The 26,187-nt window shown below is 54.5% G+C and overlaps 6 protein-coding genes across 6 annotated transcripts; 3 read left to right on the forward strand and 3 right to left on the reverse strand.

Annotated features, from left to right (window-relative positions):
• Positions 1–532: 532 nt before the first annotated feature.
• HRG_08198 (uncharacterized protein) lies at positions 533–976 on the reverse strand (the record flags this gene model as incomplete). Its single annotated transcript, XM_044866669.1, has 1 exon — positions 533–976. The coding sequence occupies one exon, from the start codon at positions 974–976 to the stop codon at positions 533–535; it is 444 nt and encodes a 147-aa protein (XP_044718558.1).
• A 5,846-nt stretch (positions 977–6,822) lies between these two features.
• Positions 6,823–10,034, forward strand: HRG_08199 (PIF1 protein; the record flags this gene model as incomplete). Its single annotated transcript, XM_044866670.1, has 8 exons — positions 6,823–7,799; positions 7,994–8,480; positions 8,567–8,704; positions 8,751–8,792; positions 8,836–9,037; positions 9,103–9,335; positions 9,533–9,624; positions 9,686–10,034. The coding sequence occupies 8 exons, from the start codon at positions 6,823–6,825 to the stop codon at positions 10,032–10,034; spliced, it is 2,520 nt and encodes an 839-aa protein (XP_044718559.1).
• A 789-nt stretch (positions 10,035–10,823) lies between these two features.
• On the forward strand, positions 10,824–12,117 carry HRG_08200 (PIF1-like helicase domain-containing protein; the record flags this gene model as incomplete). The annotated part of the gene is made up of 4 exons (XM_044866671.1): positions 10,824–11,227; positions 11,293–11,671; positions 11,726–11,897; positions 11,948–12,117. 4 exons carry the CDS (start codon positions 10,824–10,826, stop codon positions 12,115–12,117), a joined length of 1,125 nt encoding a protein of 374 aa, XP_044718560.1.
• A 448-nt stretch (positions 12,118–12,565) lies between these two features.
• Positions 12,566–13,559, forward strand: HRG_08201 (uncharacterized protein; the record flags this gene model as incomplete). Its single annotated transcript, XM_044866672.1, has 3 exons — positions 12,566–13,002; positions 13,059–13,458; positions 13,521–13,559. 3 exons carry the CDS (start codon positions 12,566–12,568, stop codon positions 13,557–13,559), a joined length of 876 nt encoding a protein of 291 aa, XP_044718561.1.
• A 3,148-nt stretch (positions 13,560–16,707) lies between these two features.
• On the reverse strand, positions 16,708–18,530 carry HRG_08202 (lipase (class 3) domain-containing protein; the record flags this gene model as incomplete). The annotated part of the gene is made up of 3 exons (XM_044866673.1): positions 16,708–18,310; positions 18,374–18,486; positions 18,522–18,530. 3 exons carry the CDS (start codon positions 18,528–18,530, stop codon positions 16,708–16,710), a joined length of 1,725 nt encoding a protein of 574 aa, XP_044718562.1.
• A 4,364-nt stretch (positions 18,531–22,894) lies between these two features.
• Positions 22,895–25,117, reverse strand: HRG_08203 (protein-arginine deiminase (PAD) domain-containing protein; the record flags this gene model as incomplete). Its single annotated transcript, XM_044866674.1, has 1 exon — positions 22,895–25,117. One exon carries the CDS (start codon positions 25,115–25,117, stop codon positions 22,895–22,897), a length of 2,223 nt encoding a protein of 740 aa, XP_044718563.1.
• Between the last annotated feature and the right edge of the window lie 1,070 nt (positions 25,118–26,187).

Below are 26,187 nucleotides of genomic sequence, written 5' to 3' on the forward strand. Positions count from 1 at the left end.
AGTCCCCCCCCCCTGCTTGTGCTCCTGAGCTTTGAGACGACGCGACTCGGCGGCTGTGGGCTCGTAAGGGGGACGCAGCTTGCCAGCCAAAGCAGTTGACGGCTTGCGATGCGACCGCGCTTCTTGGCAGGGGGGCCTGGCATTGGTGTTTACGGTATCTGCATGCCGAGGTATTGGCAGCGAGGTACTGGCAGGGCAGGTATGGTAGGTGAATACTGAGGGATGGGCCTCCAATCCTGTTCCATTTCTGTCGTCTTGCTGCTAGCATTTGGTACGACATTTAACTGACGTTGGTCCAGATGTCTCGTATGCCGCCCGCGAAATGCTCTCCAGGCTTGGTCAACTCGCCAGTGGTGTTATCGTGATCCCTGCAGAGCGAGCAGTGCACGTGCCCGCGTCCGTCCGCAACGGGGTAGTTGAAGCAGTGCATGCTCATGGTATTGTGAAGTCGTCGTGGTATTGTGTGGTAGTTGTGGCCGCGTGGCTTCGCCTCTTAGATTCGATGGTGAACTAGTCGCCCAGCCACTTCTACTTAGAAGAAATTGGTGACCATGTAGGGGCGTACTCCCATTGTCTTTGAATTCCTGTCCGACACCGACACGTAGCTGATCTCGGTCTCGCCGGGGAAGCGCTCCATCAGGTCGGACCTGTTGACGATGGGCACTCTCCCCTTGAAGTCACCCAGGTCAGGGGTTGAGTCCATAATCTCGCAAGCCCTCGCGTACGCATTGGAAGTTCTGATCATGTCGGCGGACACAAATGTAGCCTTGGCGGAAAGAGGATCATCGTAAACGTTGACCTTGGTGCTGACACGTCCCGCGCAGGCGTTCTCGCACATGCTGCAGACGACGAGGTGGAATGTGCTCTTATTCCAAAACGTGTCTATGTTTTTCAGCGGGCTTGGGTCGTTGGCGAGGATCATCCTGTTGCACGAGATGCAGACGATTGCCCTGACAGTGTAGGTGTTTGTCTCCATGGCGGCGATATTGTGCCCACCGACAATGAGTAGTCAGTACTGTAGGCCGTAGGTGGACAGGTGTTGCGGATGATGATCATGACTCTGGGGGAGTAGCAGCTACTTATAACTGGCTTGAATGCTGAGGACTTGATGGCTTAGATCTAGGAATTTGTAATCGCTAGAGTTGTCTCACTCAGCCGTGTTGATGTGTTCTGAACCATGCAGCCGCAATACGACGGTGTTACTCTCCTGTTGGAGGGCACTGACGGCCAGAGTTGAGGAATGAGGACGAAAGAAAACCTGGTTGAAGGGAAGGACATGGGAGACGCGTTGGTTGCGAAACGCGATATGATGAGGCGTTTAATATCTCAATTTGTACCCCCACTGTAGCAGCAATAGTTGAAACTTTTGCAACGCGAAGGAACGGCAAGCAATTCAATAGCGCCTCGTTTGAGATGTAATTCGGTTACCACGTTGCGCGACAAACGCCAAGATCGCCGCCGCCATCCATTGTGTCTCAGGGGCGTTCAGCAGCCCGTCAAGCCCCCCTCGGGTGAAGAATCTGTGATACCACTATTACTCCGATTATGAAAGAAACTAGAAGACTAATTGTATTCAGAGCATACCGTCTCTTTTTCAGCAAGACGGACCTTAATGTTTAATTCATCTTCTAAATCAACCCTTTGCCCGGCAAGCCCGCGCCGAACTGCCGTGTTCGTATCGCCATTAAGGGCCACTTATTTCGACTCGGCTAGACGCTCCAGCTCGTGGCATTGAGATTCTTATACCCGGCAAATCCGCAATCGTGGGAGTGACACTAGTTCGCGTGGTTGGGTGCCGGATGCCGCTTTAACTCTCGCCAGGTACAGGGCGGCGAGCTGCACGCTATACGAGGTATCAAAGGCAACAGTATCGCCTTTGTTACCGGCTGGCGAGTAATATCCAAGGCTGTTCAGCGGCATACGAAGCAGTGTGCGTAGAAAGGGGCATGCGATGCCAACAGACGCACGCCGGCTGAGAACAGCTGAGCATGCCCAACGCCATGGCGATGCTGGGCGGTCGCTTTCCAGTAATTGAAGAAGTGAGCCACTCCAATCCACGAAGGGGACTGAATGGGGATGAGTGTGGACTGTGGAGGCGACGAATAGGATATTCGGATGTAAGAATGCGGGACCTTTGCTCCTTTCCATAACATGAACGAGAGGAAGGCTCGCCAGCCGCGGCTCGCGCAAAGAAGCCTTTCGGAACGAAATTTGGCGACAAGAGAACCGGAGAAGAGTTGGCTACAGAAGAGAGAGAGAGAGTTGGCGACAGTATAGGAGACAGGAAGAAGAGTGAGGTCGAGATACGAGACACGGCGAGAGACGTAGAGCATTATCGTGAGTGAAACCGAGACAGAGCGTCGGGGAGGCAGGCTAGGCCGCTGGAGGGAGATTTTGTTTAAAAGGCGCAAACTCAAAGGGCGTGGAGAGACGGCAGGGTTGAAGAGAGATGTGAGTGGGTAATGCATGTCTGGGCGAGTGGAAGGCTCGGAAAATTTACATGTGCTACCGGTATAAGTCGTAGGTATAAACAGAATAAGGAGTATATTGGGGAAGTTTTGACTTGATCGTCTTCATGAAAAGGAGAACAAGAAGAGAAGAGAATGTGCTATTCGAGCCTTTGGCAGTTGATTTTGAGGATGATGAGACATGTTGTCATGTTGTATTGTTTCGTTTGAAGCTTTAAAGTTTAGAGAATATTCTTGGGCGGACGTCGGGCGCGCAGTGGTCGGGAAGATATCGACGCGGGAGGTCTGATAGAGCCAGAGGCGGATGTGTCTTGGTGATTGACCTGTTCGGTGTCCGTCTCTGACTCTGCGGGGTCTTCCGGGGACAGAAAGGAGGAGGTATCGGATTTGGGAGTCTTGACCGTCACAGTCGGTGATTATGGTGGAAGTTTCGGGAGAAAGTCGCGGTCTCTTGGTTGGGGTTTGGTAGGGATCGGGCATTGACCGACTTGATGCCAGCATAAGAGATCGACTGGGCCAGAAGCATGCGGCGTGGGGAGGCGGGGCTTTGGGCGGCCTTGGGTTTCTTCGTAGAGGTAAACCTGGCCAACGCAACGCTATAGTCCGAGGATTGCCGACCGCGCTCTTGGGTGTCGTCGGCAGTAGTTGTGTTGCAGAAGCCTGGTCGGACATGGCCTTGTCGTGGAAAGTCCACGTGTCGGGGACGACGATGAAGATATAGTCTTGGTCGAAAGCCGGGGCATGTTTCATGATCTGGTGATCCAGTAAGCCGGCGATTTTGCCCGTACAGGTGAAGAGAGCGTTCGACTGGAACTGGCTGTCGCGCCTCTCGGTCATCTTCTTGCATAGGGAGGTCCAAGGATTAGCGTGAATGGGGAAGATGACGAAAACTTGGAAGGGCTGAAAGCCCTTGAAGGGGGTTGCCGGGAATCCCAGGACAAATAAAGGTGGAGAGCTGGACAAAGCCGCAGCAGCTCAGCTGGGTGTCGTCAAGGGCCGCAGCCGAGTTTCCATGCAGGAGGTCGCGGCCGGAGCCGATGACAGGTCCCGTGAAGGAGACAATGGGTTGTATCGTTGGGAAAGTATCCACCGAGCTGAGGTGCGAGTGACAATTCTATGGATATCGTCAGGAGGGCAGTGGCGACAGAGAGATTTGGAGCATAGACTCACGGTTGGTAGCTGTGATCGCGGACTATAAGCGCGGGGACGGTGTATTCTGTGATGTTATCATCGTCCGACTCAAGCCATCACGTCGCTCGATTTCCCGTCAGGGCAAAGGGATGAACACGGCCGACCATGAAGAACCATTGCTCGGTCCATTCCGAGGAGATTATCTGTTGGTTGTATATGGAAATATTAAGGCTGAAGAAGATGCAGGTCGATGGATTGCCAGTATCTGACCGGATTGCTGCATACCCGGAGTCGACAGCCATGAGGGCGTGGGAAGGAAGACCCTCGCTAGGGTTTCTGCGTTGAGCCCTTTGACACGATGCTCATTCTGGTAGGCGAACCTAGACGGGCAGCCGGGCTGGACAAAGGCCATCATGGACATGTCGGCGCCAGCATTTTTCTGGCTGTCAAGAGGTTGCCGCGGGAGGACGAGGTATCGACGTTGAGCTGGGAGGCCGACATCGTGAGAACATGGCAGATGTAGTCACCGTGGAAGTGTAAATGAGGGGTTACGCAGAGTGGAGGTGGGCATCCTATAAAGCAGGTTTTCTTGCTGCTCGAAAGAGGGCTCGCGGCTAGGGTCGGGGAGACTTAAGAGTCAGAGAATGCTACCTAGGTGATAGATTAGAAGCGGGGGTATGCGGGAATGAGCTGGCGAGGTTCTTGAACAGTCTCGACCATCTGGTTCTATGGTCGTGAGTGAAGTAGGGAGCCGGGGGTTGGAAGTTGAGTAGGGGTGATGGCTATGTCGCGAGAAGTTGGAGGTCGGCGAACGGTAAGGTTAGTGTGGGTAAGTCTGCGGAGAAAGAAAGTCCAGCAGTACCCTTCGGTGTCATCGTTGCATGGAGTAGATAGCAAAGGCGACAATAACGAATGAGAGTGAAGGAAAGAAAGAGGTTATGGTAGTATTGCAGGGGTCCCTTTTTGACGGTCGTCGGTAGTTGGATGGGCATTGCGTGCGGCTGAGCGAGGCGGGTGCCGACCGTGTCGAGTCCACTATTGGGACACGGTGAAGTCGGATATAGGGGACGAGCTGAGGAGGAGGATGCGAGTTGGTCACGAGAACTCTCCAAGAGGGTTTGCAAGTCGAGACTCCGGTGGCTAGCGACTACAAGAGGACAGGCAGGGGGATCCTGGCTGTCGCTTTAGCATGAAGGCCGTTGATGCGACGTTGGTGGTGGCGAGGGAGCAAACCTAGCCGGGTAGTCCGGTTGCACGAGGGACACCGTGGACATGTTATCGCCGGCAGCCTTTTGGCTGTTGCTCGACGAGGTGGAGTGGCAGATATTGATGGAGCAACTGATGCGCAAGGTGGGTGGGACGGCGTTGGAAGGGCCGGAGAGTATGGTTGGAAGTGTGCGGCGGGCGGTTGGCGCGGCCACCCCCATGTGCCGGAGGTCGGCAGTAGCCAGGGATTGGCTGGAGTGCGCAAAAGAGAGCACGGCGATGGAAGGGCCGCCTTTGGCAAAGCTGGGGTAGCAGGTCGCACGTGGAGACCAGCCGAGGGTCGGGACGGTGGACGCACATAGGGAGGGTAAATGGGGGATTACAAAGGGGTAGTAGTATTGCATCGCTTCGGTACCATAGGCAAGCATTATAAGGGAAGAAATGCCACGGCCATGAGAGTAGTGATCGTTAGGAAGCTTCCACTCGGAAAGAAATAGTGTACGCCAAGAAGCGAGATTATCCAAGTGGAAGTGCTCCGGAGCCAAAACTTTCTAGCCTGTTGCCAATCCACGCTAGTCGACGTCGAGGAGGCAGTAGCATGGCGGACAGTCCTGCAGGGAAGCTAGGCGAGGCGGCCGCTCACCGTGGAGCCTGTTCGTTGTCAGTCGAGGATGGAGAAGAGGGTAGGAACGGGGGAGTGCCTGTTTCGGGGTGCGGAGATGATACAGGGCAACTCCGAGAAGGGGCACGGAGCATGGGAGACAAGGTTGGGGCGGTTCGGGAGATACAGATCAGTGGCGAATGAAGCATTAACGTTCCGGCTGATTCAGCCTAAGCAGTCTGCGGTCGAAGAAACCGCATGGAGAAAGCATGCAGGGGCGATCGCAAAGTCACTGCCGAGAAGACCGCCGCGAGGCGGTTTGCGGTCAAGCAGAGCACGGAAGTCCTGTAATTTGGTCAGCAGCGGAAATTCCGCGCAACGTCAGTCACCGAGTCCGCTTCCGAGGTTCGTGTTGCCTACAGAACGTGGAGACCAGGGGGCAGTGGGCTCTGACAGTCCGCCCCTTCATCGGCCGTTTTTGCCCCAGGAGAGGGGTCCTGAAGGTGACGGGCAGGGAGATAAGGCGGCGACCGGCGGTGTCCCGGGTGTTCGTTCGGAAAGGGGACCGACGCTCCGACCTATCCAGCCCAAGGATACGACTTTCCAAGACCTAAGACGAACGGCGCAATTTGCAGCATCGATTGCATGGGGTTTGCCCAAGCTCCGTCGGGGACCGGTTCGGCGGCCAAGGGCACAGGTGGGTGTGGACGATGGCGCAGCAGAGGCAGCGGACGGCTCGCTGCGCGGACAGAGGCAGTCCCGGAGGCGGGAGAAGAGAGCCCGTCTTCCTAGCCGGGATGGGCGCCCGATAAAACAGGTCCGAAGTGGAATCGGAAGGCATAGGAGACGGGAGCTGCAGGCCGAAGACCTGGCGAGTGTGCTGCGCTTTTTGGAGGAAGACTTTGCCTTGAAGGAGAGATTGTCTAACGATCAGACGTGGTGCACGCCAATACCGCTCGAGAGGAAGGTGTCGACGGTGCGAGACTTCTATCAGGCGTTCCACGATGCGAGCACGTTGCCGATACGGACCTGCATGGTGTGCTACCGCAAGTGTACGAGAGGAGAGTTGAGGGAGATTACATGGGATCATTGGCTGTCAAGTTGCGTACCAAAGGGCGGCCGCTCACCATTTTCATGCCGGAGTTGCTTTCCTGAGGGCGAGTCCGTGTCGGTGTGCGCCGAGTGTGGCCGATGCCTGGCGCGCAGGAGCCTGTCGCCGGCGATCCACCTTCACAGTCGCCTTGGCTGCGAGCACATGTTCCCGATGAGCTCAAGGGACTGACGCCGGTCGAAGAGAAGCTCATCTCGCTGAACTCATGTTACGGGTTTGTCACGAGATATAGCATTCCGGGCGGGCAGAGACAGAGCGTGAAGTATCCGAGGCATGTCAGGGCCACATCACAGTGTTTCCGAACAATGTGCAGGAGCTGGCCACCAAAGTGCTCCCGCACCCTTTTGCAAGCACTGGACGAGATCCACATCTCGTGGCAGGGCGCGGAGAAGCCGGCACCGAGCGACCTGTCGAGTCTCTTGTCGGTGAGGCGGCGGGTGGTCGAGAGGGCCCTTGTCTGGCTGAAGCGGAACAACCCCCACTACGCCGAGATCGAGATCGACGCGGCGGAGATGGAGAGCTGGGGAGACTCGATACACGGGGTACCGTCGTCGGTGTGCGATCGTATGGAGCGGAACGAGCCGTCTGGGTGGGAGAAAGCGCGGACGGCGCACGTTGTGCCGCCCACGGAACGCGCCGTGGACGAGGAGGGGCCGGTGGAGATCGAGGAGCTCTTCGCCCTGCTCAACCAAGGACAAGAAGCCGGCGGCCAGGGTGAAGGTCACGGGCCCAACGGAGAAGGCGCGGTTCGCGATGGAAGTGACGCCTGCCCCGACCAGAACGTTCCAGCGATCAACGAGGTGACGTCTTCTGGCATGTTCGCGCTCGACGGACCGCCAGACGTCGCGGACGTGGAGAAGCTGCAGTTTGCCTGTGACGCTGTTGGTGAAGGTGCCGACGACGGCCGTGCGGGCCCGAGAGCGTGGGTCGGGTCCCTAGCCGGGGGGGTTCGGGGGCGTGGCGACGGTGGTTGTGAGCCATACATCCGGGTTTCGCGGGGGGGTGAGTTTACCGATTCCTTTGAGGCGTCCTTCTTTGCCAGGACGTTCCCGACCCTGTTCCCATTTGGCGTTGGGGACCAAGGCTGGTTGAAGAGACCATGGTCGACGCGGGAAGGTCACGGCCAACTTGCGAGGCAGGGCTGTCGAGGCAGAGGCGGCCGCGGAGACCCCGTATCGTCTCGAAGCTTGAACCTTCAGGCGTGGGCCGAGATCGTGCTCCGGCGCCATGGTGGTCGATTTGCACTGCACCACATCTTCGCATTTCTCGTCTTCAACATGGGGTGCGGTCGAGGAACCGCCGGGTCAGCATGTTGAGTGTGGGAGGAAGAACTTCCGCAAGGTAGAGCGCATCGTGCGTTCGATGACCACAGAAAGGCTAGCGGCGGCGAGGGTCGAGTTGGAGAGCTCGGGTAAGACGACCGATGGTGACGTGAAGGAGCTTCTCAGGAGCCTCTCGCTTTACGGCCACCGGCAGCCCATGTCGAGAGGTCCGTCTCAATATGCGGCGGAAAATCCAGTCGCTCATCGTCGGATATGGCGTGCCGGCCATCTGGTTCACCATCAACCCGAACGACATTACGAACCCGGTGAAGCTGCGACTGGCGGCATACCGCACACGCGATCCCGACGCGGCCGAGGAGTTCTTAGAAGGCCTTGGGGATGCGTATAAGCGGGCACGGCTGGCGATATCGGATCCCATGAGCTCGGCCGTGTTCTTCCACCGCGAGATGAAGCTGTTCTTCGATCATTACGTGAAGGTCGGTGAAGAGTCGGTATTCGGGCGCATCGGCAAGTACTATGGCGCCGTGGAGACGAACGAACGAGGGGCGCTTCATGTTCACGGCTTGCTCTGGCTGCACGGGAACGCGCATCTCAGCTCGATGCTTGCCGACATCCACGGGGAGGATCAGGCGGCGTATCGCGAGCGAATCGTCCGATACATCGATAGCGTCTTCTCAGAGGTAAGAATGCCTACCTAAGATGTGCCACCGGGAGCCTGAAGTACTCTTCTGATGGCCAAGTGGGGCCGGGTTGACGTGCAAGGCAGGATCTGGACCAGGAAAGTTTTTGCGCCGTGCAAGCGGAGCGATCTGTGACGGGCGGTATTGGTTCCCTGCTGGACAACGCCGCGCAGTTCTCGGCCGCGTTTATCGAGGAGGCCAACTTCTGTGCCGGCGCGACGCAGGTGCACACGCATAGCCCGACCTGTGTGAAGTATTCCTTGGGCAAAGGAGGGCGGAAAGGGACCTCTGCCGGTTCAAGGCGCCATGGAGGTTAGTCGACAAGACCGCCCTCACGGCAGACGGGGTGCTGCAGATCCGGAGGACACACAGCATGGTCAATCGATGGAACGAGGCTATTGCTGTCGGGCTCCGGCACAACCATGATATTTCCTTCATTGCGACGCAGCGCAAGACAATGGCCCTCATCTATTATGTCACGAACTACGCGACCAAGGTGGAGGACCCGGTGTGGAAGCGTGTGGCGGCCGCGGCCGAGCTCCTGGCCGCCTCAACAGGTGATGGCACGGCAAACGGAGGGCGGGACGGTGGCGGAGACGCTGCCACCGATGACCCTGTCAAGGGAACAGGACGCGACAGTTCCTGATGAGAGTGGCGAACCGCGTGTTCACGGAGCGTCCGCTATCACAGGTCGAGGTCGTCGCTCACCTTCTCGGATATCCGGCCGAGTTCACCGACAGCAGCGCGTGGGCGTACCTGAACTGTTCTCTGCTGTACTGGGAAGTCTTTCGGCGATGGCGGCATCTCCGAGAAGCCAGTGGCGCTGCGGCTACGGATGACACCTTGGATGAGTCGGTCGTCGTCGAAGAAGAAGGCCTGAGAATCTCCCACGTCGAGGCGTACCAGCACCGGGAGAGCTGCTGAAAGGCCTATGCCTGTATGACTACATATCGATCGTCAGACTGAAACGCATCGGCAACGACGAGAGCTGGGCGGCTTGGGGGGAGATGTCTTTCGAGGATGGATGGGCGCCGGGACGACGCTGGGTTCAGGTGCTCAGGCGGCCGGGCAAGCACGCTACCGTCTGCCTCGACGGCTACCTGAGCAAGGACTTCACCTACGATGACGAGTCGTGCTACCGGAGGTGTGTATGGCAACTGCTCTGTCAGCGGGCATTATCGGAGAGGCTAACCCACCCCCTGAAGGGCAGCCGTGCAGCATCTTGCGCTGTTCGTGCCGTGGGAGTCCTTCCTGGGCGAAGGAACAGGTGAGATCAACAGCATCTGGGCGCGGGCTCGAGACGCTATGGTCCCGAGAATATCATGTCTGGTCGACAACGTGCAGCTGCTTCGACGATCCGCCGAAGACGCAAAACGCGACGCCAAGCAATGGGCAGCCTCGTCCGGCGATGGCGACCCGACGGTCGCACACGTCGAGGAGGGTGGAGCAGGCGAGGCGGGCGCGGAGTCTGCAGCGACATATCAGCCCAACAGCATCGGAGACGCAACGCGGCTCATCGACGTCGTCCGAGGTGCAGTGGAGCGAATCAGGTGACGGCCAAGTCGCCGGAGCTCATGGCAATGATACAGCAGCTCTGTCGGTTTCAGCAATCGGCGCTGCGCTCGACGGCCGAGCTCGAGGCCACGGCGCTGATCGAACGAGGGAGAGGCGGTTAAGCATGCCAGGGCGGGTATTTTCCGGGGCCGCACTACCGCCGCAGGATCAGGTCAAGGCTATCAAGTCGCAGCAGGTAAGTGCCTCGAAGGAGAGGAGAGGATGATCCAGGGATACAAAGCACGCCCGCCGCCTGGGAAAGCGATCGCCGCGCAGCGTTGCGAAGGGTGATGACCGGTTTCGGGGAGGACGAGGTCGAAATGACGATGGCCGACTCCGACGAGACCGCTATCGACGCAGGGGCGGGAATGGACGTTCAGTTTGGCCCATCAACCTCCTTCCTCGCGGCGGGCAAGGTGTTGGCAACACGGCTGACGCTGAACAAGAGGCAGTCCATCGCTTTTCTGATAATATGCCGCCAGCTCGATTTGATGCAGCAGACCGACGGGGCGATGCCTGCCAGCTGCGCCAGTTCGTCGGTGGCGAGGGCGGTACCGGCAAGTCGCGAATCATCGAGGCACTCGTCGAGCTGTTCAGTAAAAGAGCCTTTCGAATCGTCTGCTGATCACGGCGACGTCGGGGACTGCGGCGGCGCGGATCAACGGCATCACGATCCACTCCGCCTGCGGGTTCACTAAAGACCAAGGGGCGGGGCGCGAACATGGTCAAAGACCTTGACGGGTGCGGCTGCCGAAACAGGCGGAGCGGTTCATCCACGGCCAGTCTCGAATGGATTGGCAGGAGAAGGATGTGCTCGTCATCGACGAGGTGAGCATGCTCGGGGCGCGGACGCTGCACGCCGTGAACGAGCGGCTTCGCCGGCTTCGCGGATCGCGGCAAGATTTCGGGGATCCCATCGTCCTCTTCTGCGGAGATTTTCAGCAGTTCCGGCCGGTCCAAGAGAGGTCGATCGTCCTGCCTAGCGCGGCCATCTCGTGGGACGTAGACAACTCGTTCAAGGCCGAGCAGCGTCACCAGCACGACAAAGCGCACGCACTGTGGAAGAGGTTCACGACGGTCGTCATGCTGGACGAGCAGATGCGCGCCGCCGGCGACCCGGAGCTGCAGAGGCTGCTGAAGCGGATCCGTCTAGGCGTGCAGGATCGGACGGATCTAAACCTCCTCAACTCAAGGTGCTACCGGGAGGAAGGCGGATCCCTTGGGAGACGGGCATCACCGTGGTGACGCCGCTCAATAGGAATCGGTGGAACCTGAACATGGAGGCGAGCCTGGCGTTCCGGGTCCAGCAGCGGTCGACGATGCGCATTTTCATCTCCGAGCACAAGTGGAAGGAGGAGCTGCCGACGGAGGAAGAGGCGATCATGATACTCAACCAGGGCGACGATAGCGCGATCCCGGTGCCGGCCGTCTTCATGTTCGTGGCCGGGATGCCCATCGTCGTGAACCACAACACCCACCAGGGGCTGAAGCTAGTGAACGGCGCGAGCTACTCGGCGGTGGAGGTCATTGTCGACAAGGCGTACCCGGGGCATCGGATCTCGGCCGATATGACGATCCACTTCGGGCCGCCGGCGGGGATCATTCTCGAATCGGAGACGACGAGATATCTCCACTTCGTCGGGATGCCGCCGGGCACGATCTTGTTGACACCCATGACCGTTAAGATACAGTGCCAGCGAAAAAGGCCGTGGCAACGCAACGACGTCAGCCGAAAGGGTTTGCCGTGCGCAGCAGCGTTCGCGTGCACGGACTACAAGGTGCAGGGCAAAACGCTGGAGCGCGTGGCCCTCGAGCTGCGAGGACACGGACGACGAAGATGGATGGAACGGTGGTGCCCTCGCAGTGCGACCCGTACGGCCTGTACGTGCAGCTATCGCGCTGCCGAACTCTAGACGGCATCATGCTCGTGTCCAAGGTGCGGGACAGAGACTTGGTGGGCAACCGGGTCCCCGAGGAGATGACTGCCGCACAGGCCAGGCTCGAGGTACTGAGCGAGAGGACCGTTGAGGAGGCGTTGCGCTGGCTGGACGGTGATGCTGAAGAGTCAAGGCGGCCGCGCTAGGTGACGCGATGAAGAGTTCGGCAGGCGGGAAGAGTCGGCAGGCGGCAGACAGGGTGGGAGGCGCCTAGTGGTGGGATAAGGCACGCGAAAAGGCAACAGAAGCCGGGGGAAGGGCAGCGACCAACGAGGAGGGAGGCAAGGAGGGACCAATCACAAGGGACCAATCAAGGGGCGGAGAACTTTTGGGGGGAGAGGGCGGGGTCTGCGGGGCACGTTAGAAGGCCTTTCGTTCCTCAAGGCATGTACACAACATGATCCTTGGTAGACACCTCGTCTCTCAGTGGTTCAACTCATGACCGGCTTGTCTACCTTTCCTGCAGCCGCTATTGGTGCTCAACCCCGCTGGGATGCAGCTTCTCTGCAGCAGCCTGTCTGCAGCTAGATGTAATCCTATCAACCCATCCCTCCTCAATACCAGGCGTGCGACTGTTTCTCTCGCATCGCCAGCATGTCCGGTCTTGAAGTGCTTGCGGCCTTCGGGCTAGCATGCAACGTCATGCAGGTGATTGGCTTCGTCCACGAGGGGGTCCAAGTCGGCAAGACCATCTACGACACCGGGTGCCTGGACCCCAGCCTCGCCGACGCCACTGATTGCCTGGCCAAGGGCTTGGAGGATTTGAAGAGGTCGTTGGAAACGACACCGAAACCCCTCAACAGAGACGAGCAGGAGTTGCTCGACGTTGCCATGGGGAGCCTTGACACGGCAACGGGCTTGAAGGCCGAGCTGGACAAGATCGCAGGCGTTGCGTCTAAGAGCAAGCAATCTGCTGCGCTCCGTGGGTGGTTAAGAACGATCATGGGAGGTAAGAGGAGGATCGAGAAGCTAGAAAAGGCGATGCGCTCTCGACGGGAGGTTCTCGAAAGCCGGCTCCTGCTTCGAGTTTGGCAAGCATCCGCGCTCTTACCACTGGGCGATGTTAGTGTGCTAACTTGGTGCACAGTAACAAGAGCGACGCTATTCTTATCCAGCAGCAAAATGACTTTGACGAGCTAGATACGATTCTGCGAGGCTTCGTCCAAGCCTGTGGCCGTGGGCAGACCTCGCTCGACAAGCTCATCCGAAACGAGTCGACGTCAGTCAAAGCGCACATCCGCAGCGAGACGGCTCACCTACAGCACTCTTTGAATACCAGCATCGTCGCCGAGTCCGGCAGAGTTCAGGGCCATGTCTCTTCTCGCTTAGAGGAATTAACGCTAAGGGAAACCGAAAAACAGGAGCATGAAAGACTGCTGGGGAGTCTGCGATACGAAACCATGAATGAACGTCGAAACCAGATCCAGAGTTGTCACCAAGGCACTTTTCAGTGGATCTTCCACTCGAGGAAAGACGACGACCGCGAGGTGGGTGTTGGGTACATATTCACACATTCATTAATTACGTGTGTTGCTGAATTCTTCTACAGTTCGCGTCCCGTGAGAGTCAAGATGGTGGTGAGGTATGAGACTTCGTCGTATGCTCTTTTACCTCGCGCAACTTTGAAGGCTAAGTCGACTAAAGTCCACGTCTCTACCGCTGCCGGAAATTACCTGGCATGACTTTCTCGGATGGCTGCGTTCGGACGGAAAACAGCCATATTGGATCAGTGGAAAGGCTGGTTCTGGGAAAAGTACGCTGATGAAGTTTCTGATTGAGCATCCACAAACAAGGGCCACTCTGGATGCCTCAAACCCAAACACCATCGTCTTATCCCACTTCCTCTGGGCTGTTGGACAGCCGCTCGAGAAGAACATCAAGGGCATCCTTTGCTCCTTGCTTCGTCAGCTCCTGTTAAAGGATCCTATGTTTTCCAGTCGAATCTTGGAGAGGTTCCAGGATACAAGACACAAGAGAGCCCCCAGCGATTGGTCCAGCGAGGAACTCACAGTCGTTACCATCGATGCGTTCTCAACCCACTCACGGCACTTTTGCATTTTCCTCGACGGCCTTGACGAGGTTGATCCTCGAGACGGCCAAGCGGCACTGGTCGGGCTCATCGACAAGTTGTGTGCCAATCCGCAACTCCGAATGTGTCTCTCGAGTCGGCCGGAGCCTGCACTCCAGAAGCGTTTTGGAAATTGCCCCAGGCTTCGAGTGCAGGATTTGACGCGGAACGACATTTGCCGCTACGCCAAAGACGTACTTGCGGAGCTTCTCATTGACGAGAAAGGCTCATCCAAAGACCTTGTTCGCACTGTCTATGACAAGGCCAATGGCGTTTTCTTATGGGCAGCCCTAGCTCTCCGAAGCATACAAACTGGGTTGTCCAATGATGATGATATAGCCGAGCTTACACGGCGTCTGGAATCCCTGCCGGATGATTTGAATGCGCTTTACCAAGACATGTGGCGGCGTCTCAACGATAGCGAGTCCATTTACAAGACCGAGGCTGCCCAGTACTTCAATCTTATGTTGGGTTATATGGAAAACCAAGCCATTTTTGGGAGATGAGTCTTGGCCTTTTGACCTTGGCATTTAATCCATCGCTGGCTGCGGTCGTTCTGGGGGAGGGAACCACATCTTCTCCGGGAGACTTCGTCGGAGCTTGCCAAAGAACTTCAAGTCGTCTCAAAACACGGTGTGCTGGCCTCTTGGAAGTCTCCGAAGCCGGACTGGTTACCTTCATCCATCGTTCAGCGCAGGAGTTTTTGACAGGCACGCCTGAGGGACAGCGTATACGTCAATCCGATCAGCTGTCCAGCGAAAGGCGCCTCTTGGATCTCTTTCGAGGCCATCTTGGCTGCATAAAGATGTTTAAATGCTCGGAAAATCAAACTTACGCGCCTTACTGCATCACTGACGGAGTGGTCACCAGTGCGTTCAGAACACTCTGGACCGTTTATAACTATCTCGTGGTTGAAGGAACGCTTTCCGCAGAAAGTGTGGTCGAATACATTCGTCCTTCCAAGGCCTTGTATGAGACAGGCCGATGGGACTTTTATCCTAGTGCTATTGCTCGACCAGACTTTCTAGGCCTTGCAGCTTACATAGGCTTCCTGGATCAAGTTTCTGCCGAAATTGAACGGCTCGTCTCGGAAGCCCCGGACGGCATGAGAGTTTCAGGCAGCTACAGGAATTACCTTGTAGGAGCTGCATGTTCAGGTGTCTTATGTGCGGGCGGCTTTCCCGATTACGGGCTGGGGTTCCTACGTGCGGTTCTCAACAGACCGGTAGCGCCATGCATTGGTCACACCCACATCAACATGGGCCCAGTAATGGCCAAAGCGTTCCCCTATTACATATCCTCCGACCCTCTCACGGATTTTATTGACAAGGCATGTCACTCAAGCAGCGCATTATCAGATCCGAGTGTCCTTGATGTTCTGGTGGAGCTCCTTGATGCGGGATATAACCTGGCCAGCCGTACGATCATCATATTCCGCAGGATGCAGGCTCGGTCCAATAGGTTTTATAGCAAGCATCACTGGATTCGCGAATGCTGGCCAGAAGCAGATATTCAAGAGACTCTGGTCTTCGAGGTTACTCGTTCACTCTTCCTTCAGCTTTACCTGCGGGTGGCGAAGTGGCAAAAGCGAACGCCACCGCCCGCTCTCCCTTCCGTTATTTCTTCAGCGGTTGGGGGTCCAAATGCACCGATGCTTGCAAGTCTTCTTGCAATCATTCCACCCTGTTCCCCAGATGAGACTTGGGCAGATGAGACGGAGGTTTTGATCCCTTCCACAGAAGACAACATCGATTTTATGTTGAACTGCCTTGATACTCGTTTTTTCGTCGATAGATGGCCGGAACTTGCACTTCCCGACCCCCCACACCGGCTCCAGCAGATATCAGACCGAGCACGCCGTGCCACGCTCCATGAACTAGAGCAGTCCTTAGTCCAAGCTGGGCACTTTACATCATACGAGGATGGGCTGAGGAACTGGCCGCCAAGACCCTATTCACCGGAGGGCAAATACGATTAGATTCACGTATTTAAATGGCATATTAAATCTAGCTTGCGTCCATTGCTTTGTTGTACTTAGGGGAACTTCGATTTTGGCACTGTGCGGAATACCATGACTGGCATATACACAACCATCGAGCAAAGACTGTAGACGAAGGATAAAGTGCGATTGGAGAGGATGCCCAATAACTATGCCCGATCGGCTCGCCCAGGCGAAGTTGTGAGCAGTGTCAAGACTGAGATTGCACTTCCTGAGTGTCTCGTTTTTAACAACTTACATAGCGAAGTTATAGACTTTACGCCGACGCTTACGAATTGGAGACGATTTAGTCGGGCGATTTCCACTGCAGTTATTGCTCGATGACACACACTCGCGAGGCTCTGTTTTCTGCGAATTTCAGACCCGTTTTTGAAGGTCTGAGGATCGAACAATACCAGCTTACACACGACCTCTCAGGAGTATCTTGCGGGCGCAGTATTTTGACGGAGATGCAAGGGCAAAGATCACAAACAACTCAAATATTTTGGTTCTTCTACCCTGTGACTTCAGTTGCCCAGAAGCTATCCGTTCCTTCTCTCAATTCGCGATATCCATCATTCATGTTGTTCGGCTGTTATCTACCCTTGTTGATTAGATTATTCCCATATTGAACTGCTCCCAACTTCCTCCCGCAATCTCGATTCCTATACCCCATCTTCTCCGACCGACCTAGCTATTCAACTCATGAGAAGCACTGCTTGCAGATAGCCCCCATGTTTTCTCTATTTGGAAATTCACCAACTGATCTTCTCGCTTGCCGCATTGGGGTCCACCGGGAAAAATCTTTTCGGGAAATATATCTATCGTGAGAATAATGCGTTCATCCTTGGCCAGATTGCCTGACTGGCAGCTCTTGCGGAATTCCTCGACAGATCCTTGCAGGTGAAAGAATTCTCTGACGCAAGGAGAGTTGGAAAGCTTCTCCCTGCACCGTTGGAACTCCATGTTGCCATCGCGTTCTGCCCACATTGATTCGTCTAGGAGAACGCACTGTTCGCAGATAGGTCCATAGTGGTCCTTTCTTGTAAGCTTCATCGCCAATACCCCGTCGAGGTAGTTTCCGAACTCGCCACACTTGGGTCCTTTCGGGAAGACATCGTTTCGATAAAAGCCAACTCCAACATTTAGATATTCCTTTTTGCGCAAATTACCGTCTCGGCAACTTTTTCGGATTTCGTCGCTGGATCCTTGCAAGTAGAAAAGTTCTCTGACGCATGCGTTGTCGGGAAACACCCTTTTACATTGTTTGAAGTTTTTGTCGCCGTCTCGTTCTGCCCAGATCGGCTTACCAACTGGCTGCGGCATCTCATGTGGACGGTTGGAGCTGGTGTCAGGCCTGGAAACGTCTAGTTGAGGTTCCTCTCTCGTGGAGTCCAAGTCGGTGGCAGACTCAATGGACGTCCGCTCTGGAAGCTCATTGACCTCAACAGAATCCGAGCATTTCCTGACTACTGCTCGTTCATATGTGCTCTCGTTGTCCACCAGAATCTCTTCGTCGAGGATTTCTGCACAATCATTACTTTGTAGTCTTCTGAAAACAGCGTCTTGCTTTGCCATAGCGCGGTCCTTGTTGATGTTGTCTTTCCACCCGTCAGGGATATCGAATGTTTCTTCTCGCCTTCTCAGAGGGAGTGTCGGCTTGCAGGCATCAATCTTTCTGAAATAGTGGAAATGGGCCGGGAGGCCAAGACCTGATGTGCTAAGCTGGCAGTCGTGGTTCTTAATTCCTGTGCAGTTGAAGATTTGGCTTTTGCCATATTTGGTTTCCTTCGAACCCGCACTAATCCAGAACTCAGGAGATGTGTGAGCATAGCCCATAAAGATTGGCGGTACAAGGGCTATCGTGTCTGCATCATGCGTGACGCGATACGTCGTGCCATTGAGCCTCGATGAGGCAAAGTTAGCAAACGGGATGTTGCCGGCGCGTGGGGCGCCGTAGGTGTACGCTTCCACGGGTAAGCCGCGATAACGAAGGTGGGCAGCGGCAATCGTCGCTGCCGCACCGCCGAGGGAATGACCGGTGACAACCACGGGGTACTTGTGCTCTCTGTGAAGGGACTGGAGGATGGCCGTGACCTTGTCCGAGACTCCCCCCCAGGCCTTGGCAAAGCCTGTGTGAACTCTGCACCCCGGAACATATTCGCAGTCGGTGAAGAAGAATCGGACGTCATATACCCAGTTTGGCAGACTCCAAGACCCCCGAATGGATAGGACGATTTCTTTTCGTTCGTGGTCGACGGCGATGTAACCGTTGAGGGCGCCAGGCCAGCCACTTGTATGGCAAGGTCAGTTATCAGCGTCCGCCATGCACAGTTGTGAGAACAGGAGTACATACCTAAATGTGTGATTCAAAATCACTCTATTTTCCTTGACCGTCGGACAATTTCCGTCACATTCAACCATCTGCCCGGGCTCTTTCTTGGAGTTGCAGTATGCGGCGGCCGAATGCTGGGCATAAAAGTCAAAATTTGCCGGTAGTTTACTTCCGTCATTGTCCTGTTGAAGTTCTGTTAGGATCGAGGAAGTATAGGCAGTAGAAGTTTTACACACCTGTTCTAAACTAGACTTTGTATTCGGACCGGAACACAAGTGGTCGGGGTTCACGACACTGGCGTCATTCCGGCGTTCAAAAAGCGTGAACTTGGCGTTTGCGTTGTTCTTTAACAATTCCTCGGGCTCATTGCTTGATCTTTTTCTGGCACATGCTATCGAGAGGTTACACTTGGTTTCGCAATAGCCGGACTCCCTCGTATGAAGGCGACATTCGGATTTAGTGTTTGGCCAGTCCACATCTTCGTTGGCACAGGGCCTAGTCCAGTTACAGACTTTTTGGAACGCGTCTACGTAGCCGCGTGGGGGGTCGAAAAATATCGTGATTGGCTTCAGCCCGCAATTCACGGCAGCGGTCCAGTTCAAGTCTGTGCCATCGCCAGCAGTAAGATTGAGAAGTGCCTAATAAGCGTTAGATGATGTCGTCATCGACTTTGAGCAACAGGCTAACCCGACTTACAGGGCCAAGGAAAGGGTTCTTGTTATGAAAGTCTTGGATGAGTGGGTTGAGATCCCAAGCTGATGCTAAAGGAGCCTACGGCAATATGCCCGCGAGGAGGACTTGGAATCCCGTTACCTTGAAGGTATCCATGGAACCGATTATTCTATGAAGACGAAGTTTAGAGCTCACATATGAACGTGCTTGTTGGTATAGAGGGCACAGGCTAGGCTTTATGCTTGGCGTTGAAGAGCGTAGTCATTGCGCGATTTGCGGTGATCTTGCAGTAAAGAGGCAGTAGCTTGTCAGTTGATGTCACTTTCAACTGCTGGCCACGAAAGGTCTGAAGTGAGTCCTGTTAGCCCTAATGCTGGAAAGGACCGAATATCGCATGGTCGGTATTACTTCAGTATCCACATATGGACAGACGAGCCACACCATGAATACCGGCTTTATCTGCACCAGACTTTACGAATCGGCAGATGGAGCTATAACCTGTCAAGGAACTGTACAGAGAATTTTTTTATATATATCATTACTCGCATGCAGCCTCTAGGGCCATGGCGAGGCTAATAGGGGCCTAGGCCCCTATTAACAGTCCTAGCTAGCTATAGAGCCCGGGGGCTTGCAACCAATTAGGGAAAGGGTAGCTATAAAGGCAAAGACAAAGGAAGGCGCGGTCATTGGTGCAGTTCACTCTCATTCCAACCTCATCCCACTCTTTTCCAAGAGATGGTCCAGTAGCTAAGAGAGAGTACTCCTGAGAGATGAAGTAGCTAATAAGACCTTGTTCTACGGTCGAATAAGCGTTTATGTTGTTAGGTCAATGCGGTGGTGCTCTACGTTCCGCAGTTGTCCGAATGGTCGCCGGGTAGCGGCTGATTCATGCATGGGCACTATTGAGTTAAGATTGGCCAAATACTAATCTTGAAGCCGTTCCCGAAATAGGCTTCTCTCCGTGGCATATTGCGGCGTCGGTCCGAGATCGTTTGTTCAAGCTGAAGACATGTGTGGGGACGTGGTGGCTACAGAGTACAATAAGAGCTGAACTGGTCCTTCCAGATTTTCCCTTTGCATAAAGTAGAAAATAATTTTAAAAACTCCGCCCGTTTTCTCGTATGCGTGGAGAAGCAACGGCACTCATGTCGACGATCTCATCTGATATATAGTTTAACGATCACGTTGTGTGACGTCGCCGAGATGACCGTTGCGATCAAAGCCATGCACTACGCCTAGACTCTGCCTTTAGCTGCCGAATCTACGGCTCTTAGCTCATAAATTCCTCGGGAGGACCGTTTGCGAAATATTGCTACTAATGTTGCAGAAGCTGGTAGTTACACCGTGGGCCTGTCAGAACATTCGTTCACTGTTGGAAATGTGTATCCTTCGGGCAGGTGGACCATGATACAGTTTCCAATTGATCGGTCTTGCTTGGGAGCCGGAGTCCATGGCGACCTCCGGTGCTCCGCCTATCGAAACGTACAGTTCTTTGGGCTCTGCTCCGCTTCAACCCTCTCCGTCACCGACCATCTCATACGAGTTGGCAAGCTATTGGAGATTGTGGCATGTGCTATCTCGTCGCTGGATGCTTTGGACATGTCACGAATCAGGTACAAATACATTAGACAATCCAGCAATGTGCCCTACGCGGCTCTCTCTCGCCGGGGGCTTTGGACCCAAGGGCCAAAAGGGAGGCACAGCTCGTAATGCTAGGTATTTCATAGCATGACGCATGCGTGATGGCTACCTGGGTTTAGCTCGAACATGTTGCAATGCTTACGAAGTTAGGTCTCCGTCGATGTGATTCAAGGACAAATGCCCACTTCTGGAAAGTGGTATTCTGCTACCGATATCCTGCAACGACGGAGCAGGGAGCCCGTGGCCAACTGTATGAACAAGCACAAGCTAGTGATGCAGCAAGACGGAGGTACAGTAGGGCTCCAAACGTTGTCAAGTTGCTGTAGTTGTTGGCTGTCGTGCATAGCGGTGTGAATACTACTTCCCCGCACGACTGAAGTCAAACCAACAGCATCTTGTCCAGGCTGGAAGACCAAGGGCGATTCCGTTGTCGACGAGGAATAAGGATAATGTGATATTGAAAATTGCTTTCTTATTTACACGGATATTGAGTCGTAGAGACTTACAGTCTGCGCTCTTTTGAGACGATGCTGATGAAGTCACTGCCTCGGGAAGCAATGCCTTTCGTGAGGGGACTGCCGTGTGATTGTAGACAGAGGGGAGTGGGTGGATGTCATGCTGTTGGTCGCCGTGTTGCTGGCGACAATTTAATCGAACACATGTTCCGGGTTGTAAGGCCTGGTACCCGCCTTGAGCCAGCAAAAGGTCTGATTCAACCATGCCACTCATTGGCTAGCCACCGTTAGCTTGCATCTCCTACGATCTTCAAGTTGGAAGGTCGGAGCCGGCTACAGTCAATTGTTCTATTGCAAGGGTGCGAATAAAGGCCCAGAAGACGGCAGAGCCATTCCCTTGGTGCGAGCAAAGCAACCTTATTGGCGACATTTGCCAGTTAATTACTGCTTGTCAGCCGCCACATGGTTCGACACCAGGTGGAATTGATCGATTAAGGGCATATAAGTGTCAGTGTAGCCCGACTAGAGTCCCAGTCACCGCCCCCCTACTCTACACGTAGGGAAACCATACACGTCTTGAATCAACATCATGAAGGTACGTATAAGCGATGGATCTTTCAGGCCTGTCTAACAAGCTAACTAATGGCTAGGCTTCTCTTCCCACTCTGGTCCTCGTGCTCAATGCCGGCTGCTTCCTGGCAGCCCCAGCTGAGCCGCCGCCAACCTCGCCGAACCATTCCTACCTGGAAAGGCGTAGGTGGCATCACCTCGGTTGCAATTCGTCATACTATGGGCAATGTTCCAGGTCGTCACGATGCGACTCTGATGGACTGGTTATTCCTCGACACTCCGTATGCGCGGTACAATGCTGGTGCGACTATGTCGGTCCCTGCCGTCCACTTTGTTCGGCGGGGGGCAGCGGCGACAAATCAGAGGGCAGCGACGACCAGTCGGAAAATACAGAAGATGCTGAAGTGAACCAGGTTGCAAAGGAACATGAATAATGCCCTGGCCACGGTCAAGGACTTGAGTACCAGAAGGACACAAAGTGGTATGACGTGGTTATGCCTTGGAGGTGGGAACAGTACCAAAGGCAGACACGTGGTACCAAAATTTCATTCAAAATGTCCACATTGCATCACCTTGAGAGCCTCAATTATTCCTCGCCTGTCTCTTTGCAGTCTAACTCTTCCTGTGTACACATGGCTCTGATGACGGCCTTGGCTTCTTCGCACTCGTCGCCATTATTAACTCGAGTCCAAAGGACATCATGTAATTCAGGGACGTTCCGGACAATTTTGGATATAGACGAGTTCCTCCTGGGTGAAGCTGTAGTCGTTCATGTTGCCCTCTAAATCGCCTCGTCACTTTACAGGCACATCTCTCTAGTTGCCATGTACCAGGGGACCAGGAGCCCAGGAACTCAAGACCGATTTCTCGCGGCATTGTGTCTTTTTCGGCCTTCAAAACTCGTCTCAACCGACTCGCAGATGCAATATACTAACCATCGAGCCCGAAAAGCGAGATGGGGGTGAAAACCGTAAACACCCCCAGTCGCCGCCCTGCCGTCGTCAGTACGTTTAATATGGAAAGTGCTCTGACTGACCGTGTATCACTCCTGGTACAGCAGGATGCCTCTCCTCAGCTTCTCGATATCCTTCCATATAGCTTCTCGATTCTTCTTGGCTTCTACAGATTTCTCGGCTAGCCATTCATTTCTCCCATACACAACTGCACACTCGTATTGTAAGAGCAGCAAGATTCTTTTGCATATTTACCACCACTTATGACTCATATCCCGAATCACGTTCGAACCGCAATGTATATCGCCAAATATAACGTGGTGCGTGAACCAGTCGTCCATGTAGCTAACAGTGTAGTTAACCCCAGCGTAGGCCGCACTAACGGCCGCGCCAAGAATGTCCTTTCCCCCGATGACGGGTCCCCACGGGTTAGGAGCAAGAACTTCCTTGTTGTTGAGTACGATGCTGTTGATCGTGCTAGGGTAAAACGATGTGACTCGGTCCTCCTTTGCCACCTTGCGGCGCTCTACTGGTTTGGGTGGCGTACCAGCTCGAAGGACGGGGATTTCAGTCATCTCCCCGAAAATATTCGCTACCTGAGCTTCCAGTTGCTCCGGGGGAGCCAAACTGGAGTTTCTCGAGCTCTGCCCCGAAGCGGATTCGGCATCCAGGTCGCGTCGTTCGTTGCCATTCCGTCCCTCGGCCAGTTCGCAATTCCAATGAGGGCGAGACTTGCCGGCGTAATAATAGAGGGCCGGAATGCGAACAATTTCCCTATCCGTGATTCCCGTCTCTCTCTTTATGATGTCGATGTTTCTCTGAATTTCCTTGGCACTGTTTTCCTGAACGCTAGTGAAGTCGGTCTTATTAATGACCTGATCGATCGTGTCGGCCGGGTAGCAAGCTTTCGTTGGATCAGTAGGAAATCTTGGACGAGAAACAGCCTTGACGCCGCCTTGGCCGTCTTGTTGAGCCTTCTTGAGCATTTTAAGGGCTGTAAGCGGATCGTCAACAGCCATAACCCAGCCGCGCTCACTTTCAACGGGAAGAAACTGCATAAACTCGTCTATATGTCCGACACCAAGCCATGAAGTGTCGATCCTAAGCGGTTCCTGTACCTCCTGCGCCTCTAGGAAGGCCATCATATGTAGCTTCTTTCCTTCTGGCGATCCCATGACAGCTCGTCCCGCGGGATATGACTTGCCGTTGTAAGTATAGGGCGGAATAGTCTCTAGATTGCCCGTAGATTCGAAATCATCTCTGGGGTGACCGACACCGGAGAAGTCCTGAACAGCCCCTGCTGTACTAGATCGAAGATCCCCGAAAATTTTAAGGCCGGCCGCGCGACTCTCCTGAGAAGACCTTATCATAACACGCAGGCCAATAGGGCCACCAGGGCCAGGAATACTCGTGTAGCCAGGCTCGAAGAAATCTTGGGTCCAGATGTCGTCTGTGTCGAATGCGTGTAATGGTTTCTTCATCCCAGCTCTGTTGGAGACGTTTTTGAGTTCCTCGACAAATTGAACCATGTCTGGGCGCTTCCAGTGGAAGTGTTCAGGTAGCAACGTTGTTAGTAGCTGTTCGGCGAGCTGGCCATGATTGTGGGTTAAGATAGGAGCAACGCGAAGCGCTACTGAGTCCTTGGCCTCTTGGTTGCCATCCTTGACTCTAAACTCCACTGTGGCCCTGCCATCCCATCCTCTCGGGCGGCGAATATCGCGAGCATCAATGCCGAGCTCAAGGCCGATCTTTAGTTCTTCGGCTGTAAATATATAGTCGGAGGCCACATAAACCCATTTATTGCTTCTCCTATAGAAGATACGGACCTTAGGGGCGGCTGTTTCGTTTAAGACGGTAATAAAGCCGGTAGCAGAGTTGCTCAACTTGGGGTTGGGGACGGTCAGAAGGGGCGCGAGGTAGGTTGAGTTGCGCAGCACGTTGTCAGAAGCGTCATTACAGTTTTCGGGTTTAAACAAATGTGAGCATCGGCCGTCAGTATCGCCAATATTTGCCATAAAGAGCGCGCCGGACTCTGGTGTCCAAATCTCTTTGCCAGCGAAGTCAGTTTCGCCCGTCACGTCCACTTTGCCATCACGGTTGGTATCCGCAAGGATGGTTACGCTCAAGTCCTTGATAGTGCCCGAGGTTTCGCCAGCTGGAGTGCTTCCCGTGGACTGGGGAGTGATGGTGTTGGTGGGATTGGGTATGACGCATTGGCAAGCGGATTTCACCGCGTCCTGGAGATAGTCACAATATTGACCTAGCTTCCCGCTCTCTTCTTGAGTCAAAAGCTGGTAGTAGTGTTGGTCATTGAGTATGATGTCTTGACAAAAGGCGTGAGTGCGACCGTTGAGTAATTGGTCGATGCCGAGATAGCATTGACTCGTTTGGCAGGAATCCCGAATAACGCGGGAGGAGGCAGAAGCGGTGGTAACGGCGAATATGCCGGAGACCAACCTGAAGAGGCGCTTCATAGTTGACATTATATGCGTCATGGATCAAGTTACTTGTGAGAATAATGCAAAGCCAAGCGCAGAGCTAAAGATTCGCATCTGATGGCAAAGGGCTAGGAATGAAAGGAACTATGAGAGAATAGTCGACATTTTCAAGGAAATCCTGAGACGAGCTCCGGTCTACTTTCTTCGTGGATTCGTTATGCGGTCGTCCCTTAATATCTTTTGTCTGTGCACATAAACGCCGCACACATATCCCTACCACCTTTTTCGGTTTCGGCTCTCTTCAGCTCATATCAAGGATCGCCAGGATTCCAGAGTTCTAGATTTTGCAACCCACTCTACTTTTCGCCCTCTGCGTAAAGTAGCTTGATAAACTAGGTGTGACTGCGTCATGTGTCACGAACAGTCAATTATAATAGTCACTTGCAGCGTTACCTGCTGGAGTGTGCACTCTACTTTTGACTAGCAAAATGACGTGACAGACTGACTACATCGTGAATGACCCCAGACTTGCGATAAGTGCTGCTGGCTTGTCCCTATCTTCGGTTGGGAACGGACTCTCGCTACCCCATGCACCCTTGGCTGCCACTTGACACATGTCAGGACGAGCCATTTATGCGAACTGTACGGGGAGAAGAGACTACCTTAGCGTGAGTATAAGTGGAAAACTGAGGACCTTGAAGGTAGGTAGCTGACCGCAGACGGCCTATGGGGCTTGATTCAACCATTCACTGTCGGGGAAGGCGGAGGGACCAGTTGATGCTGCGTTATTTAGAAGCCTGGGGCTTCAGCGGGTCCAGTTCGGATGAAAGCTAAGTGTCTCATGCTATGCTGTACCATGATCATTCACCTGCCTATTCATGAGTCACGACGGTCCTCGGTCATCGGTTAAATTGCAAGCAAACGTGTGCCTTTTTACACCAGATAGCATTTGGCGATATTGACTGCGCATCAATTAGGTTTGATAGCTAGCCTACGAGGCGGTGGCCGCGGTGCACCTTTGAAGTGCCGAAAGGCCACTTTTTAATAGCTCGGATGAGGCATGAGAGAGAGCAATGGATATGGCAGTATGGGCAGTAGGCCGGAGA

The sequence above is a fragment of the Hirsutella rhossiliensis genome, assembly GCF_020360975.1.
Source record: "Hirsutella rhossiliensis strain HR02 chromosome Unknown scaffold00009, whole genome shotgun sequence".
NCBI classification, from domain to species: Eukaryota; Fungi; Ascomycota; class Sordariomycetes; order Hypocreales; family Ophiocordycipitaceae; genus Hirsutella; species Hirsutella rhossiliensis.